A 16,120-nucleotide genomic window follows, 5' to 3' on the forward strand; every position below is an offset into this window, starting at 1 on the left:
CCTGTATTCTTCGCAACTATGGAACTGATCTGTCCTTGCGATTTTCTGATAATACGCTCTTTCGCCTTGAGTACTAGCACGTTTGCACGGGACCGTCGGATTCCTAACTATCTTTAGGATAATTCAATGCTCGATATTGCTTATTGGACATTAAAAAAAAACTGATAAACAGAGATATCGTTAATCTTGCGATAACTGTGCCATGTATTGTTTGTTATTATTGATATTATCGAATCGTGTAGCTGGCTTGAGTATTGTTTGAGTAGGATGTCTGAAAAATCAAAGCATATGTAAACTGTAGCTGTTGTTTGCGTTTACGGAACAGATTAGATATATAGTTTAGATATGCAAATATGTATGGGATAAATGTAGTGAAAAATAATATAAAAAAAATATTCAAAGTGGAGTATTAGGTATAATATTTAAAGGACAAAACAGATGTTCGTTTAAACGTCGTTTCTTCAGTTTCTTCCATAAAAATTTCAATTTATATCAACATCAGCAGTCTAGAAATATATTTCTTTCGAGACATGTACTTTTGGTTCAGTTACTTTTGGTACAAAGGGAAATGTGCCAGCAAATAATTGACAAACTATTTTGTATTCGATAACTTTATTCTCTCTGTGAGATCTACCACTTATTTTATTCGTATTTTAAAATATCCTATGGAACTCGTATCGTTGTATTTACGTAAATAAATTAATCGCATGTTTAAAATATTTGCGTATGTACATTAAACTTGGAATTGTAATGCAAATGGAACGTTTTCCCAATTCTTATCAGATGTATGATTTTTAATTTAAACAGAATTAGTAAACAGTATGGACATTTCGTAAATAATAAACTCGTAAAACTCGACTGCTAAACAAACGACTTAAGTTATGGCAGGTAACGAGTATACTTCGCTATAAGGCTATCGTCCAAAGCACCTAAATTACATATTCGTTTGAATTACGCAGCAAGGTCGGCAAAATCGTTAATTACAACGTAGATATGAAGCCATTTATTTCAATTTCTGCCTCGCTAATCATATTTATCGTCATAATTCACCAGTTAACCCGAAGCATTGCCAGCCATATTTTTACATTTTCTTTCGATGAAATCGCTCGACTATGAACGTTATTCCTAGTTGTTTTAGTAACAATAACAATTTACGTTCCAAATTGTTAGCGTTCTAACTGTAACCACTTTGCTTTAACAATCAAACCGATTGCGCTGTTAAATATTACATCGCTAGAAACGTCTAATTTTATATAAATTTAATGCAATATAAAATTATTAATTATAGAACATAAAAGATTGAACTAGTTAAAATACAAATAGCAGCATAAAATATTAAAAATTGTGCTATTCTTTTGAAACGTTCATTTACTTTGCTAAAATTTCTGATGATAAAACGACCACAAATAGATATGTTCTGCTTGACTCTTCGAAAACTGTTCAGTTTGGCAAATTATTACCCTGTTGTTTAAAACTCTGTGCGCCATTTCAAGTTGAGTCAACTGATTTTCGATTTTCGACAATCATTTGATGCTGCGACAATATTTCCTTATAGAATCACTGCTCGAACAAACGTTGCATGGTCATATAAAATTGCTCAGTAATATCGAAACCAAAATCACCGATATGTGGATGTAGTAGACTAAGTTGCCAAGTACAGCTGCAGCGTTGCACAGCGCACCCCCTGATTTCACCCACGGTCCCCACGTATCGTTTCTAATTCTCGGATCTGCCGACCAATCGATCGGTTTTTCCATTTGCTTCTTCAAAATGCGGCTATACTCTTCCAGATGATAGTTCAAGTCTCTGGCGATCTGCAGACGACAAATCAGTACATTATAAAAATATATAGAATATCATGTAGCAAGATCGGTGGTCGTAACGACGATTTTTAATAATAATAATAACAACAACAACAACAACAACAACAATAATAATAATAATAATAATAATAGAAAGGAAACGAAAGGAGAGGGAGACGCAAGGCCGATCATTATAGAAGACTGTGACTCGAAGAACATCGATAATGATGGCACAACGTTGGATGGCATTAGCGATGTTCAGCTGTGCTTGCGTTCATGCTATTTACTGTACGCATTGTCGACATCGATATGACATCAGCATTACATCAGCACTGCATTAACACAACGTCAGCACTAGATCAGCAACGCATTGACATATTGATATCGCTTTGACTAGCCGAAATAACGTAAAGGTATTCATACCTATTACTCACCCTGACATACGTTTTCGCGATGTTCCTTGTTTCGCATGGATCGTTCACTATGTCGAATAAACATTCCGTGACGTTGCAAGGCGTGAGCATCTGTCTGCGGTAATACGTGAAATTTGCATTACACTGAACCGTTGCATCTTGCCGTAATCGTACCATTGTACTCGGTTGTGTCACCGGACCACCCAAATGATAAGTGAGACTCTCAGAAACGGTACTTTTCATCACGATATCCGTGTACGTAGGTAGCGTCTCTAACGTCTTTCCAGAGTCGCCATAGTATCCGTCGTAATAACTATTTTCGTTGGTACCTTGAACCATTTTTTAGGAAAAATCCCTAATTATCTAGAGAAGGACGAAATCTTCGTCGACTTCGATCACCCTAGCGGTGGTTTTTATTTTATTCTGCATTTTAGTAGTTACCCCTCAACAATTTAAATCGACTATAGATCGCTCCCTCAGTTTTTAAAACTTCGTCGATATTCAACAAAATTTTATCTCTGCCACCTCCACGTCCTTCACTAAGTAGACGCCATTGATCGAATCCGTCGATCTTGCCTAGATCGTTCGGATCTCCACCAGCTGCAGAGTATAATGTTGGCAACCAATCCGTTATGTGTACCAATTCATTGGATACGCGGGCTGCTTTCTGCAGCCTGGACGACCACAATGCCGCGACTCCTCTCACGCCTCCTTCGTATAACGTGTATTTTGTCTGTAACAATAATATTCTAAAATGTAGATGTATACGGTGGATTCTCGGTTATCCGAGTCCCGTTCAACCGATATTATCCGAGATGCTTCGAGCTTTAGCGTAACTTCACTTTCGTCGAAATTTTGACACGAAACTCTGACGTACAATGTCAATTATAACGTATAATAAATTCGATTATTCGAAAGTTTGAGATTGAATTTGAGAATGCTGAAACTTAGGTGATTCATTTTCAAGTGGATAGAAGCTCCGTCTTAATGACGTGATCTTACCCCTCTTAAGGGATAGTTGGAGCCGTAGTTCCTGTATCTACCGACCGAAGCTGCTCCGTTATCGGTTAGAAACAGAATCAAGGAGTCCTTCAACATTCCTTTCTCGCCTAGCGCGTGAAATATGCGCCCAACCGACTCGTCCAACTTCGACACCATTTCTAGAATAAGACAAGCGCATTCAATTAGTCGTGTGATTTATGAGATCGTAAACCGTACAAATACGAACTAAGATAACGAGATCTGCCACAGAAAAGGTGAACTATTTATGCGGCTTTTAGCGACCAGCCTATTTTCATCCGACGAAGCCAATCTGAATTGTTTCCTTCGTAAATTTCTAAAAGCCTCTTCTCTAAAATTTCCATTTTTCCAGTTGTACTACTGTCAGTGCGAAGCAGCTATGTCTAAATTAGACGCGTCTACGTACTAGCGTATTTGCGACGATTCGGCTCGCGAATGTGTATAGGCTCTCTATCGTTGTACACGTTCGTTGGTTGTTCTAAAGGTGCGTGAACAGCAAGATGCGATAACTGGAGATAAAGAGGCCTATTAAGTTCGTGATTCTCGATGATGTTGATCGCTTCACGGGTGAACATGTCTGTCGCGTATTCGCGATTCATCCCGTAAGCTGGATCGTCTCCGCGATGCATATCGTATCCGCTCATGTTCTGGAAGTGTACAAATAAGATATCTTATAAAACTTCTACTTGCTTTGCTACTCTCACATTGCTTTTAACATCTCACCTGATTCGAATAGCTATAATCGTAGTAAGAAATATAGCTGTTGTAAAAACCGAGGAACGTATCGAAGCCTCTGTGCAATGGCGTGTACTGAGGTGTATAGTAACCCATATGCCATTTTCCAATTAATTTCGTGGTATATCCTAAGTCTCGTAAATACTCTGGTAAAATTTTGACGTCGAGTGGCAGGCCACGTGGTTCGCCACCGCGAATGTCAGCTCCTTGCATCCCTATATATAGATCAACAATTGCAAACAAAATTGATGTTGCATTAAACAAGAATATTCATGAGATGTTACGTATACTATAGGTGTACGCAGCATAAATTCGTAGTACGATTTAGAGTCAGGTAGAGTCCCGTAACTCAAAATAATAATACTTCTAAACGTGTACAAATACGTACCGATACGGATTGGATACTTTCCAGTGAAAAAAGCTGTCCTGGATGGCGTGCTTGACGGTAGTACATAGTGTCTGTTTAGTATAATCCCATTGTACCCGAGTGCATCGATGTTAGGAGTTGGTATCTGATTCGATCCATGAAAACTAACGTCATTCCACCCCTATCAGACAAAATAAACCTCAAATCGTAAAATTATCTTCATACCATTACAAAGTAAGTTAACTTATTTTCTACGTAAAATAGGGTTCATAATTTTAGACGCAATGTTAAATTATAATGTAACGTAACATTAGTGCTAGTACTAATTAAAGTTATTGGCAATTGACAAAGAGGCAGGAAATGTCTGTTCAATGTAGAAGTTCTAAAACAATTGAACCCTGTGTTTGTTCTAAAAGTTAAAATAGATTTCGTGAAATGTTAGCTACTCATTAGACATAAAAACGCAGCTTAAATGGTGCAGGTATATTCCTTGTTTCGCTTTAAATTTAACAAACTATCTAATCCCGCTTGTGGCAAGAAATAAATGATTAACAGATAAGTCTTCGGAACTCTGCACGGAATAAGATCTAAACCTAGTAACTCTGAGGGATTATCATTGGACAATACCTTCTCGCCATATTATCCAAGATTACATTCGCTAAGTGACCTAATTGAGCCAGTTGTAAATTCGAGAAATAGGTTATATATGTAAGAAAGAAGCTAGTATAATCCGGTGGTACATTAGTGAATACCAACGTAACCTGGTTTCCTAACATGCCAAATGTCAAAATGATATACTCCCAAGGTAAATTACGCTTATACATCTATGGATGAGATAATAAACGATTATGTAATAATAAAATATGATAGCATAATAGTAGTAATTGATATGTCATGGTAGATAAGAGGGAGATTTTTGTTTTGCGGTTAGGATGAGTCACAAGCACTAGCATCCTTGTTAGATGAGGGGGCGTAAGTAATTTTCAAGTCACGATAATTGCCTTAACTAAGGATAATTTTAATTCAAAACGCTTTCGTACTACAGATTAATTGCAGTGAATTAGACGAAGCAGACAAGCATAAGTAATATATGGACGGTTGCACTTTGCATAAGTACAACTTTCGTAAATTTTTATTTCGATTTGTAGTTTTCATCTACTTTCTGGACTGGGCAACTATAATAGGTCATGTCCTACTTCTTAAATTAAATTGGCACGTGTCGATCTAATGCAAAACGTTAAAATATCAAGTACCCATTTCACGCGATGTAGCTGATCTTTTACCAAATCACTTGTTTTATAAAATTCTTAAATTTATGTGCTGTACAAATAATTTACATTTTGATTAACTCGTCAGTATTTAAATTCGCTGCAAATATTATAAAAGTTTCGTATACGATATACCAAAACATAATAAAGCTAACGTTTAATAATTTTGCTAAAAATATATAAATTTTAAATGAAATAAATTTAAAAGTTAATGAAACTTATTTGTTGAGCATTAATTTTAAATAATATATTATAGTCTTACCAAATCGTCAGCCATAATCACAATAATATGAGGCGACGTTTCATACAGGCCGAATGCACAATCGATGAACAATATTAGGGGCAGCAAAGACGTACTTATCCAAATGATGGAAAACCAACGCATTCTTCGCAGAGTTGAACGAAAGAAACAAAGTAAAAATATAATAAAAATTTAACGAAAAATTGAAAAATGCTTAACACAGAGCACTTTTTCTTTTTGGCACTTTAAAACACGGTTCACCAAGGATGATGGTCAGAACATTGTGCCCGCGATGTTTACGAAGGAACTTCTAGGAATGACGAAAGAATGAGGAACAGAGATAAACGTTTATATAGTCCACCCACGAAGAAGCATGTCATGAATGGATCACTCGAAAGGGGAGGGAAAGTACACTAATAATTACGACAATAAAGAAGGTACGTGTTTCAGCTGGGTTGCTTCTCGTCTTACGCGTTATTTTCCGTACTTATGTAATTGTCTATCTGCGTACGAGATATTCTGTACGTGTCGACTAATTTTTAAGTGCTATTTAAGTTATAATAGAATATATTATAATAACTGGATATATATTAACTGTTAGAAAAAATCAAGGAAACGACATACTGATCTTGATGTCTGATCAAAGTTTTATGAAATTCAAACAGGTTCACAAAAGAAATACTGATTCAAAGTAAGCTCCCTTATTGTCTCGGTGGTAACTAAGGAACGATAACAAAGAAATTATCAAAATATTTTTTTTAAATATCTTGATAATTAATAATTTGTTTACTATTGTACCCCATTACTCCTTTGCGTAGAATGACGAGGGGAATCTTTCTATGTAAAAATAAGTATACATTTTCATTCAAAAATATAATGCAATTGTTGACTGTACACACACCTTTGCACTTTTAAACAAAACACGATCCTGCGGATGCACTCTCTTAACCATTCGTCTTTCTCCTTTGACATTTTTCTGTGACTGCACTGGTTACGAAGTTATAACCTAACACAATTGCATGGACCACCCTATACACATTTCCAGACTGCTTTCAAATTTTACCAATATGATCATGATAGTCGCGTCTCATTACACTGATAAAATTTCAAAATGCTTTGTATATCATAATATATGTATATACATAAAAGTTCTCCACATATCTTAAAGTGAATGAATTTCAAAATATTGAAATAAACGAAAAAAACAAATTACAGCTAGATGCTTGGGAGATGTATTTACAATTTCAAAACTCACAAAACTCACAAAATGTATTTAAAAGTTTAAAAGAAGGAGTCGGAAGAAGATAAAGTTCTTAAGATCTTTATTAAAGGAATGAAACAAGCGAGGACAATAATTCTAAAAGAAAATCAAACTTCCGTTCCTTTATTTCTGATTCTATAATACTTTAAAATTTATTTAAAAAAATACGCAGTTTACAGTTTTCGTCTTCGCAACTTCCAATAAAAACTCATAATCCTATACTTCTGAAATACACATTGCATCGTCATTCTCATCGAAAAACATAGAATTCTGGAATAATCTTTTTTACACGTGTAATAGGTAAGTATATCTATATTATATAATGTTCAGCTAAATGTATAACTAAATAGATATTTTATTCAATAATCTCCGACAATCTTTAAAAAGATAAAAAATGTGCTTTATATTTTTGCTGCATTGCCTTATTTTATTATATAATTTATTATATATAAAATATATTATATAAATATAAAAATATATATTATATAAAATTACTATTTCCCTCTCATTGACATACTTTAATTGGAAGACGTCGCTCATTTGCCGCAACAACGACTGGAAATTTCTAGTTTTTTTAGTTATTGGCGCAAAAAAAACAGTTGATCTTTAAGCTGTTAACCTCTCCGCATTTACTGACAAGGTGTTTCGTAAACTGATTTTTACCGAATCTATGAATAAAATGTCTCGCACTAATGCGTGTTTTAGTGAATAAAACACATGTTAATGCTGCATAAATTCATAATAATGCAGCACTAATATCAATAAACATTGTATCGTGAACTATCTCGCCCATAGATATAAAGGATTAATAATAAATTAAACGAAAGTATTAATAAATGATAATAAAATAAAACCTTTATTAGATGAATACAAATATATCCCAATATTAGACTGAGGTAGACATAAAATTGCATAATTATTATCTGCCTGTAATTAAATATTTTAGCACAACTTTTCCTTTTAAATTTGTATTTCTTTAAAACACTCATATTTTTCTATACTCTTGTTGGTTAAAGATGGAGATATCCGTCATTTCTAATATCCAATCAATATCTTTATTCAATATATTTTCAACCCATTAAATACTAATTCTATATTAAATTATTAAATCATAGTGATATAATATTTTATTGTACAACAAGAGAATTTAATAATCATATAACAGTTTATAAACGCAATAAGGTTTATTCATAGAATCGTTGAAAAATTACGCATATTTTGTATATAAATAATAAAGTTGTGAACCCTTACAACAAAACATTTTTTATTAACCTTTGAAATACCATCAAATATAGAAATTAATGTTATTTTTTAAACCTTTAAAACCTTTTTTAGACCTCTGAGATCTTTTTTAAACTTCTTAAACCTTTTTTTATACCTTTTAAACCATTTTTGAAACTATAACGAAGATATTTCTATTACATTTTACTGATCATGTTCTATTATTTTATTGCATTATTCTAAATATTATATGCAATACATGATAAAAACCATTTTTTCTTTGACTTTTTAATAATGAATAAAGTGGAAGATACATTAACATAAAGATGTAGAAAATTGTTTTAAATTTATCATTCGTTGCAGTATAAAATTTTTATATCTTCGTATTTTTGAATTTTACTTTTTATTTACACACTTTTTAGTAAGAAAATAGTATTTAAGAAAGATTAGTTCATGGTTTACTATATATTTACAAAATTATTTTTCCTATGACAAAAATGTATTCACAAAATTTATATAAGTATACAAATTGTCTAATGGTAATTAGCCAAGTTATCAAAATTATATTAAATATTTCAATATTTACAAAGTACAAGTTTATATGAACAAATTTACTTTTGTACTTATACTGCATTATATTTATAGTGTACAACTTATTGCATAAAACTAATCATCTTGTACGGATTTCATCCTCAAATCTTTTGTTATTAATTATTTAAATATTTGGATGGTAATAAAATACCTTAATTAACGTTATGTGTGATAAGGCTATTGAACTTAATTCTTTGTTCAAAGGTATTATAAAAATCTTTGTATTGTTTTATGATCTTGTATTTTTTCTAATGAATGTAGATTATCCCACCACGATGACAATTTATGCTTAAGAATTAATTTAAACCAGGGACTCAATGGACTAAGATTTTTCTCAATATCTTTGATTTCTGATTTTGATACCCAACGAATTTCACTGATTTCATCTGGATTTGGATCCAATGTTACATTATCTTTTTGTATAAATAACACATAATCTATTTCATGTTCACCCCATATACCTTCCACATCTTGATAATGAATTCTTGTTAAGTAGAAAAAATCTGATAGCAAAATTTCTGACAAAGGAATTCCTAACTCAAAATTCAGTCTTCTTCTTGCTGCTCTACGAATTCCTAGTGCCTCACGTTCGTCAGTTTCTTCGGGAATTTCAAATAATGGATGACTACAGCATGTATTTGTATAACGGTTTGGGAATGTTATCTATAAAAAGAAAAATCTTCTGCCATTAATCTAATATACTTAATATAAATGTACAACTTTTGTATAAAAACTACAGAAGAAAAACATGATAAATCACATTTCCTAGTTCTTATAAGGCAGTGATTTTAAAATTTATTATATTGACAATAAATCTCATATTAACAAAATTGCCCTTTTATTTGATTTTGGAGCTAAATATGTATTTTTTTATCTTCTTTAAAATATTTTAGATATTTCTCATTATAATATTAAAATATTACTTATCTTAATAATTAATGTAACGGAAGTTCACCTTTGTAATCATAAAGTGACATTCAAATGAGAAATCAACAAAAATGTACTTATCATATTTATCTTCTGTGATCTACATATACAAGAAGTACATACCTTATTGGGAGACCTTTTTTGAAGTAATAGTTCTCCTTTACCATTGAATAAAAAGACACTAAATGCTCTATGAAGTAAAACTTGTCCATCAGAATTAACAATGTGACAGTCTCTTTTTGTGGCATTACCAAGAGGCTTGTCCGACTCATCAACAAGAATACAACGTTCCTCTAAAGCAGCTTCCTGCAAAGGTTGGGCACTACCGAAACTCCTCATTGGTGATGTTAAACTTCGTATAGCAGCACGCAATGTTCTAGCCACTTGAGCCATCACAGTAGTCTCCTCTTAAATAGTATTGAAAAATGTTCAACGTACAACAATTTATACACTCAAGCTGGCTCCAATATAGTATGATATGCAAAGTATAGGTTAATTAAATCAGTGACCTTCCTTTAAAAGTTATTTACATTATTTGAGCTTGAAGATTATTATGGATGCGATATACTCGGGGATATGCAAAATTATCAAAATCAGTAAGAAGTTAAATCTAACATGTATATTTAAATGATGGTATAAACATAAAACGTTTAACTAGAAATACGACAAGCATACTAGGCGGGGAAACTTTCTTTTTGAGAAATGCGGCCATATATTTTTGACATACATATTACATAAATCATCTTTCCTGACGTCATGATAGCATCTTTTGAATAAATACATAAGATTTTTTGATCCACTGTGAATGCTTCCAATTGTAGATCAACCAGTTCTCTTATGATAAAGATTTATACACACTGAAATATAGAGAGCGTGGTGGTAGAGTTTTGAATATACTATACTAATAACAAAATTGGCTATTGTGATGTAAAAGAAATAAGTTTTTGTTAAAAACGATATTTATTGTAAGCAATTAAAATAATCATTTAAGAATAATTTTATAAAATGTATAGATAATAATTAAAAATACTGTAATTTAATCTTAAATTGTTATGATCATTTTGTTGCCTAATAAATAAAATATAAAGGATGCAATAGACATGATATTACAGAAAAATTGCAGAAAATTTAATATATCATGAAGTTTTATATTATGTATAGTTATAGTATAATTATGTCATTTGAATCGTAATGATCGATAGTTCTCGTTGGTTCTCGACTTCGATCGATCGAATCGCTTCGTGGGGTAGTTGAGTAGATTTCAGGGTTCAGTGTGTCTGCAATAAAGACCGTTATATAAAAAAAATTATTGTTTCTTTAATGTGTTATTTATTGTCTACGTTTCGATATAATTTAAGTCATTTTATATCATCCCATTAGTTTGTTAGTATAAAGCGCAAAATGAGTGAGAACGCAGAAATTACGGGAGTAATATCGCCAGAAGATGCGGCCAAAGCGGAAAAATTTAAAGAAGAAGCAAATGAATATTTTAAAAGTGCGTTTACAAACTTTCCTTATAAATTTGATCTTGCTATTTATTTTGTGTTTAGATGCCAAGCTAAGCAAAAATTCATGATTAACATTAGAATAATGTAATTTAGTCACGTGTACGTTGAAAACTAACCCAACTTCCGTAACGTAAATTATCATTAAATTATCAAGTGTAAACCTAATCATTAGAAGTTTTGAAATTTAAAACAATCAGGTTCCTTGTTATATCGGTGCTACAAGTTTATTCTAAATAATTATGTTCATTTGTAATGTTTGTCACTTTAATTATGACATTTCATATAACATGTTTTATTTGATGTGTCAAATTTGTAGTAATTTCATTTTGACAACATAAAAGTGTTAATTTTTGGAGTACTTCCATTATAGCGAAATAAAAAGTAATCTGTTATCCTTCCGGTGTATATGTTGAGAACAAACAAAACATTAATTATAATTTTTTCGCTATTATCTATCGTATATTTCATTATTTTCTTTTTAGATCAAGACTATGACAAAGCCATAGAATTCTATACTAAAGCTATAGAAGTAAATCCTACAGTGGCAGTTTATTATGGAAATAGAAGTTTTGCTTATCTAAAAACAGAATGTTTTGGATATGCACTTACAGATGCATCAAAAGCTATTGATTTAGATAAAAATTACGTGAAGGGATATTATCGTAGAGCTGCAGCTCATATGTCACTTGGCAAGTTCAAACTAGCTCTTAAGGATTATAAAACTGTTACTAAAGCAAGACCAAATGATAAAGATGCAAAGATTAAATACACAGAATGTTCTAAAACATTAAAAATGTTAGCCTTTGAAAAAGCAATCTCAGTGGAAGAAAATAAAAAAAATATAGCAGATATGATTAATTTAGAAGCAATGGGTAAATTATACTTAATATTTATTTAATGAGTTTAAATATGCTTAAAAAAAGTTCTGTTGTGATTGTTTTTGTTTTATAGCTATCGAAGATGAATATACCGGGCCTAAACTTGAAGATGAAAAAGTTACGTTGCAATTTATGCAAGATTTATTAGTATGGTATAAGGAACAAAATAAATTACACCGTAAATATGCTTATAAAATTCTTTTAGATATAAAAGCATGGTTTATGGCACAACCAAGCTTAGTTGACGTTACAATTCCTGAAGATAGTAAATTTACTATCTGTGGAGATATACATGGACAATTCTATGATTTACTTAATATATTTGAATTAAATGGATTACCATCAGAAACTAATCCATATGTATCTTTTATAATAGTAAATAAGTTATACCTATTACTACATTTCATATTTACTAATTTAATGATTAAATATACTATAATTAAATATATTACTAATACAAGTACAATAGTATCATATATTTCTTAATAGTTATACAGTTATTCAATGGAGATTTTGTAGATAGAGGCTCCTTCTCCGTAGAATGTATATTTACCCTATTTGGATTTAAATTATTATATCCAAACCACTTTTTTATGTCTAGAGGTATACTCTTACCAATCTATTTATATCATTAACATGTTGTACATATTCATAGTAAAATACAATATTTAGGTAACCATGAATCTGCTACAATGAATCAAATGTATGGATTTGATGGTGAGGTTAAAACAAAATATTCTGCTCAAATGGCTGAGTTATTTACAGAGGTTTACAATTGGCTCCCTCTTGCCCATTGTCTTAATAATAGAATACTTGTAAGTTTATATTGTTACGTAGAAGAGAGATGTTGAATTTAATATAGTAGGTAACCAAGGAAGTTTGCGTTGTTTTAATCAATAACAATCAATAAAGAATGAAGCGGACTTTCCTGGTTTCCTGATAGTTATGCAATGGTGTATATATAAATTATGTGTTTATGGGATTTGTAGGTAATGCATGGTGGTCTATTTTCAAGAGACGACGTTACGTTAAAAGAAATTCGAGAAATTGATAGGAATAGACAACCACCAGAAGAAGGGCTAATGTGCGAATTATTATGGTCAGATCCACAACCACAAGCTGGAAGAGCACCCAGTAAAAGAGGAGTTGGTGTACAGTTTGGCCCTGATGTTACACAAAATTTCCTTGCCATGAACAATCTTGATTACATTATAAGAAGTCACGAAGTGAAAAATGATGGATATGAAGTTGGTCACTTTGGAAAATGTATTACTGTATTTTCTGCTCCAAATTATTGGTACATAAACGTGTATTATTAGTTTAAAAATAATTGTTCTTTATGAAATGAACGATCTTTAATACAGTCATATTGTATATTAATTTTATTATTTATTCTTAGTGATACTATGGGTAACAGGGGCGCTTTTATCACACTTAATGGTAAAGATATGGAACCCCATTTCACATCATACGAGGCAGTGGTATGTTACAAACTAATTAATAAGTTTTATAATTTTTAATTGTACTACATAAGGATGTACTTTTGTTTCAGGCTCATCCAAATATAAGGCCAATGGCATATGCTAATTCTCTACTAAAATTCATGTGCTAGTGGAACACCCTAGGTATTATTGATAAATAAATGAATAACAATAACTGAATACGAGTAGCCCAATCAAAGTGTGCGTAATATATTTGATACCGAAATGGAGAAGGTGAGAAACACTTAGGCTTCTCCAAAACAATAAAGTACTGTATTCTTTTTAGGAACATGAAAATCTTCTGTATCATAATAACTGCAATGAAGATGTAATATTGATGGGTACAAAAATGAAAAAAGTTTGCTTGTTTTGAGAACATGCAAACAGACATATATCAAATTTTCTTGTCTATGATAAGACTAATGCCTCATTAGCAATTTATGTTTCACTGTAACGAAATGACGCAAAGAAGAAAAGAAACGTTTCTATTTTGTACCCTCAATTGAACCACCTTATTCACTAAAGATTTTAATGTTCACGCACAAGCTGAGTAAATGATCTCAAAGATCTCAACAGATTAACTTATATTCTAATATTTGCAGAAGGTGCTGAACATATAATGAACACACCTGTTATTCTTTTAATTTATTCTTTAATGAATAATGGTGGTTTTTACAAGACGATAATTATTACGAAAATATCTAATACATATGCAATTTAGCATGACTATGTAGTACAATTTTCCAGCCAGTCACTATTTGTCACGTTATTTGTGATAACTACTTTTTTACAAATTTAACGTGATTGGAAGGATTTCTTTAATCTAACATTTTGTTTTTTTGTTAATAATAAACGATGTTTATAATGTATTTAAAATTTATATTGTTTTTCTTTAAAAAAAGGAAACTTGTGTACCTTGTGAAATGAGCGGAAAAATTTCTCCTGGTAAATTATCTCGATTTTGACGATTCACAGTTATAATTTTACATCTTTTATCTGCATGAAGCTTTTGGAACAATGATAAATGCCGTTGCGGTACTTTATGCATTTGAGGTATCGTCGCAATTACAAAAGGTATTTTTGAAGTTCCAAAAAATAACTTCACTATTTTATCATGAAATCTTTGACTAAACAATTCCATTTTTCCAATTTCATCTATGATTAATATGTCCTAAGGAAATCGAAAATTAATGAATTGATTACAATTATAAATATGTATAAAATATATAAAACTATTCTGCTTACTGCATTTGAATCAAAGACAGGCAATGCTGTTGCTTCAAAATCATTAAGAAACACATGATAATTCCCCACTTTATATTTAGAGTGCTGCGACTGGTTTATCACATTTCTGTTTACAAGTAGTATTGTCTTAGTCAAAAAGGAAATTAAACTTTATATATTTAAGAAATTAATACCAACTCAATTCGTGCCAATGTTGATTTTTCGTCACGGTTTTTCATTAGCACAACATCAAATCCAATCCTGCTACCACTTTGACCTCGAACTTCTTCAGTATAAAATCCATCAAACTTACAACTTTGTTCCTCCATCATCAAAGCTAACTTTTTACATAACGTAGTTTTTCCTATACCTATGGCAGTTCTCATTTTATTCAAAACCATTATAAACTATTTTTATTTACAATAAACGATTAGAAGATTAACTAATAAATTTTAAAGAATACAACAAATACATTACTTATTATTATAAAATTACACATGTTATATGACGGTGATTTAAATAAATAAGAAATGTAAATAATTAAAAGAAAAAATATTAAATATTTTGAACATTGGGGATATGTAAAAGTTACTAGTAGTGGGCGATTTTTTGAACACCATGTAATTTTTGAAAATCGCGGACTTACCAGGAGGGCCAGTGAGAAGTACGCGTGAGACACGCAATGCGGCGCCGGTATCCATGCTTCTTGTTTTTCTAGAAGTGTTTAAGTAACAGTTGTGAGTGACACTTGCATATAAACGTAAGAAGATAGTAGGTAATCGAAATAAAAAGAAAAAATATTTTTATTTAATGGGGCTATTTAGTTAGAGATATATGTATCGATGATATGGATAAGAAATCGAAAGGAAAAGATTGATAATATTAGCCACAACGTGGAGTCGCTGAATAGCGATCAGCTGATTGTGCTCGAGTAAGACAATCTGTTCGGGTGGGCTGAAACGCCTTTGTATATGTGGGTACCTACTACCTACATATGTACTTTGGTTGTGTTCAGAAGTGCGTTGGTGCGTGAGACGCACCTCGTGTAGCTTATGTTTGTGTGAGTTTATGAGGTGTATACTCGCGACACGTCTGTCACAGAATAAATATAAGATCGGCCACGACGAAACTTATAATAGTTACAACCTATAATAATCTCGTAGATTTGATTGCGCCACGAATT

At 31.6% G+C, this 16,120-nt stretch overlaps 4 protein-coding genes and 1 long non-coding RNA gene across 8 annotated transcripts; 2 read left to right on the plus strand and 3 right to left on the minus strand.

Annotated features, from left to right (window-relative positions):
• Positions 1-441: 441 nt before the first annotated feature.
• On the minus strand, positions 442-6,146 carry LOC117166011 (arylsulfatase B). Of its 2 annotated transcripts, none has more exons than XM_033349587.2 (8): positions 5,868-6,146; positions 4,359-4,518; positions 3,959-4,185; positions 3,642-3,882; positions 3,218-3,375; positions 2,657-2,948; positions 2,237-2,544; positions 442-1,814 (listed from the first exon to the last, which is right to left on the minus strand). In XM_033349587.2, exons 1-8 carry the CDS (start codon positions 5,988-5,990, stop codon positions 1,584-1,586), a joined length of 1,740 nt encoding a protein of 579 aa, XP_033205478.2. In that variant the 5' UTR covers positions 5,991-6,146; the 3' UTR covers positions 442-1,583. The 2 variants fall into 2 exon arrangements, with proteins under 2 accessions (XP_033205478.2, XP_076482303.1); XM_076626188.1 differs by lacking the exon at positions 5,868-6,146 and adding an exon at positions 4,965-4,982.
• LOC117166014 (uncharacterized) lies at positions 6,145-8,679 on the plus strand. The gene is made up of 2 exons (XR_004466138.2): positions 6,145-6,283; positions 6,512-8,679. It is a non-coding gene; the product is annotated as an uncharacterized LOC117166014 (long non-coding RNA).
• Idi (Isopentenyl-diphosphate delta isomerase) lies at positions 7,937-10,689 on the minus strand. Of its 2 annotated transcripts, XM_076626206.1 has the most exons (3): positions 10,574-10,689; positions 9,970-10,253; positions 7,937-9,582 (listed from the first exon to the last, which is right to left on the minus strand). In XM_076626206.1, exons 2-3 carry the CDS (start codon positions 10,237-10,239, stop codon positions 9,127-9,129), a joined length of 726 nt encoding a protein of 241 aa, XP_076482321.1. In that variant the 5' UTR covers positions 10,240-10,253; positions 10,574-10,689; the 3' UTR covers positions 7,937-9,126. The 2 variants fall into 2 exon arrangements, with proteins under 2 accessions (XP_076482321.1, XP_033205671.1); XM_033349780.2 differs by lacking the exon at positions 10,574-10,689 and having other exon boundaries at positions 9,970-10,502.
• A 391-nt stretch (positions 10,690-11,080) lies between these two features.
• On the plus strand, positions 11,081-14,589 carry PpD3 (protein phosphatase D3). 2 transcript variants are annotated; one of them, XR_004466171.2, is made up of 9 exons: positions 11,081-11,341; positions 11,837-12,226; positions 12,306-12,592; positions 12,730-12,835; positions 12,905-13,047; positions 13,222-13,529; positions 13,632-13,713; positions 13,785-13,914; positions 14,000-14,589. XR_004466171.2 is itself a non-coding variant. In XM_033349776.2 (8 exons), the coding sequence occupies exons 1-8, from the start codon at positions 11,248-11,250 to the stop codon at positions 13,842-13,844; spliced, it is 1,470 nt and encodes a 489-aa protein (XP_033205667.1). In that variant the 5' UTR covers positions 11,081-11,247; the 3' UTR covers positions 13,845-14,589. The 2 variants fall into 2 exon arrangements, 1 of the variants encoding a protein (XP_033205667.1); XM_033349776.2 differs by having other exon boundaries at positions 13,785-14,589.
• On the minus strand, positions 12,416-15,698 carry LOC117166103 (cancer-related nucleoside-triphosphatase homolog). The gene is made up of 4 exons (XM_033349781.2): positions 15,584-15,698; positions 15,136-15,307; positions 14,959-15,064; positions 12,416-14,884 (listed from the first exon to the last, which is right to left on the minus strand). The coding sequence occupies exons 1-4, from the start codon at positions 15,636-15,638 to the stop codon at positions 14,606-14,608; spliced, it is 612 nt and encodes a 203-aa protein (XP_033205672.1). The 5' UTR covers positions 15,639-15,698; the 3' UTR covers positions 12,416-14,605.
• Between the last annotated feature and the right edge of the window lie 422 nt (positions 15,699-16,120).

Source organism: Bombus vancouverensis, chromosome 17 (genome assembly GCF_051014615.1).
Source record: "Bombus vancouverensis nearcticus chromosome 17, iyBomVanc1_principal, whole genome shotgun sequence".
Lineage (NCBI taxonomy): Eukaryota > Metazoa > Arthropoda > Insecta > Hymenoptera > Apidae > Bombus > Bombus vancouverensis.

Bases quoted from the DNA above. Each gene is read 5' to 3' on its own strand.
- LOC117166011 (XM_033349587.2), bottom strand. From the start codon at position 5,990: ATGCGTTGGTTTTCCATCATTTGGATAAGTACGTCTTTGCTGCCCCTA. The intron at 3,883-3,958 runs GTGAGATGTTAA...GTACACTTCCAG, and splicing joins ATTATAGCTATTCGAATCAG to AACATGAGCGGATACGATAT. The intron at 2,545-2,656 runs GTAACTACTAAA...AAATGGTTCAAG, and splicing joins TCGATTTAAATTGTTGAGGG to GTACCAACGAAAATAGTTAT.
- Idi (XM_076626206.1), bottom strand. From the start codon at position 10,239: ATGGCTCAAGTGGCTAGAACATTGCGTGCTGCTATACGAAGTTTAACA. The intron at 9,583-9,969 runs GTATGTACTTCT...TTCTTTTTATAG, and splicing joins AAAAAAGGTCTCCCAATAAG to ATAACATTCCCAAACCGTTA.
- PpD3 (XM_033349776.2), top strand. From the start codon at position 11,248: ATGAGTGAGAACGCAGAAATTACGGGAGTAATATCGCCAGAAGATGCG. The intron at 12,593-12,729 runs GTATCTTTTATA...ATAGTTATACAG, and splicing joins CATCAGAAACTAATCCATAT to TTATTCAATGGAGATTTTGT. The intron at 13,530-13,631 runs GTACATAAACGT...ATTTATTCTTAG, and splicing joins TTTTCTGCTCCAAATTATTG to TGATACTATGGGTAACAGGG.
- LOC117166103 (XM_033349781.2), bottom strand. From the start codon at position 15,638: ATGGATACCGGCGCCGCATTGCGTGTCTCACGCGTACTTCTCACTGGC. The intron at 15,308-15,583 runs GTAAGTCCGCGA...GAACTGCCATAG, and splicing joins ACTTCTCACTGGCCCTCCTG to GTATAGGAAAAACTACGTTA. The intron at 14,885-14,958 runs GTAAGCAGAATA...CGATTTCCTTAG, and splicing joins CTGTCTTTGATTCAAATGCA to GACATATTAATCATAGATGA.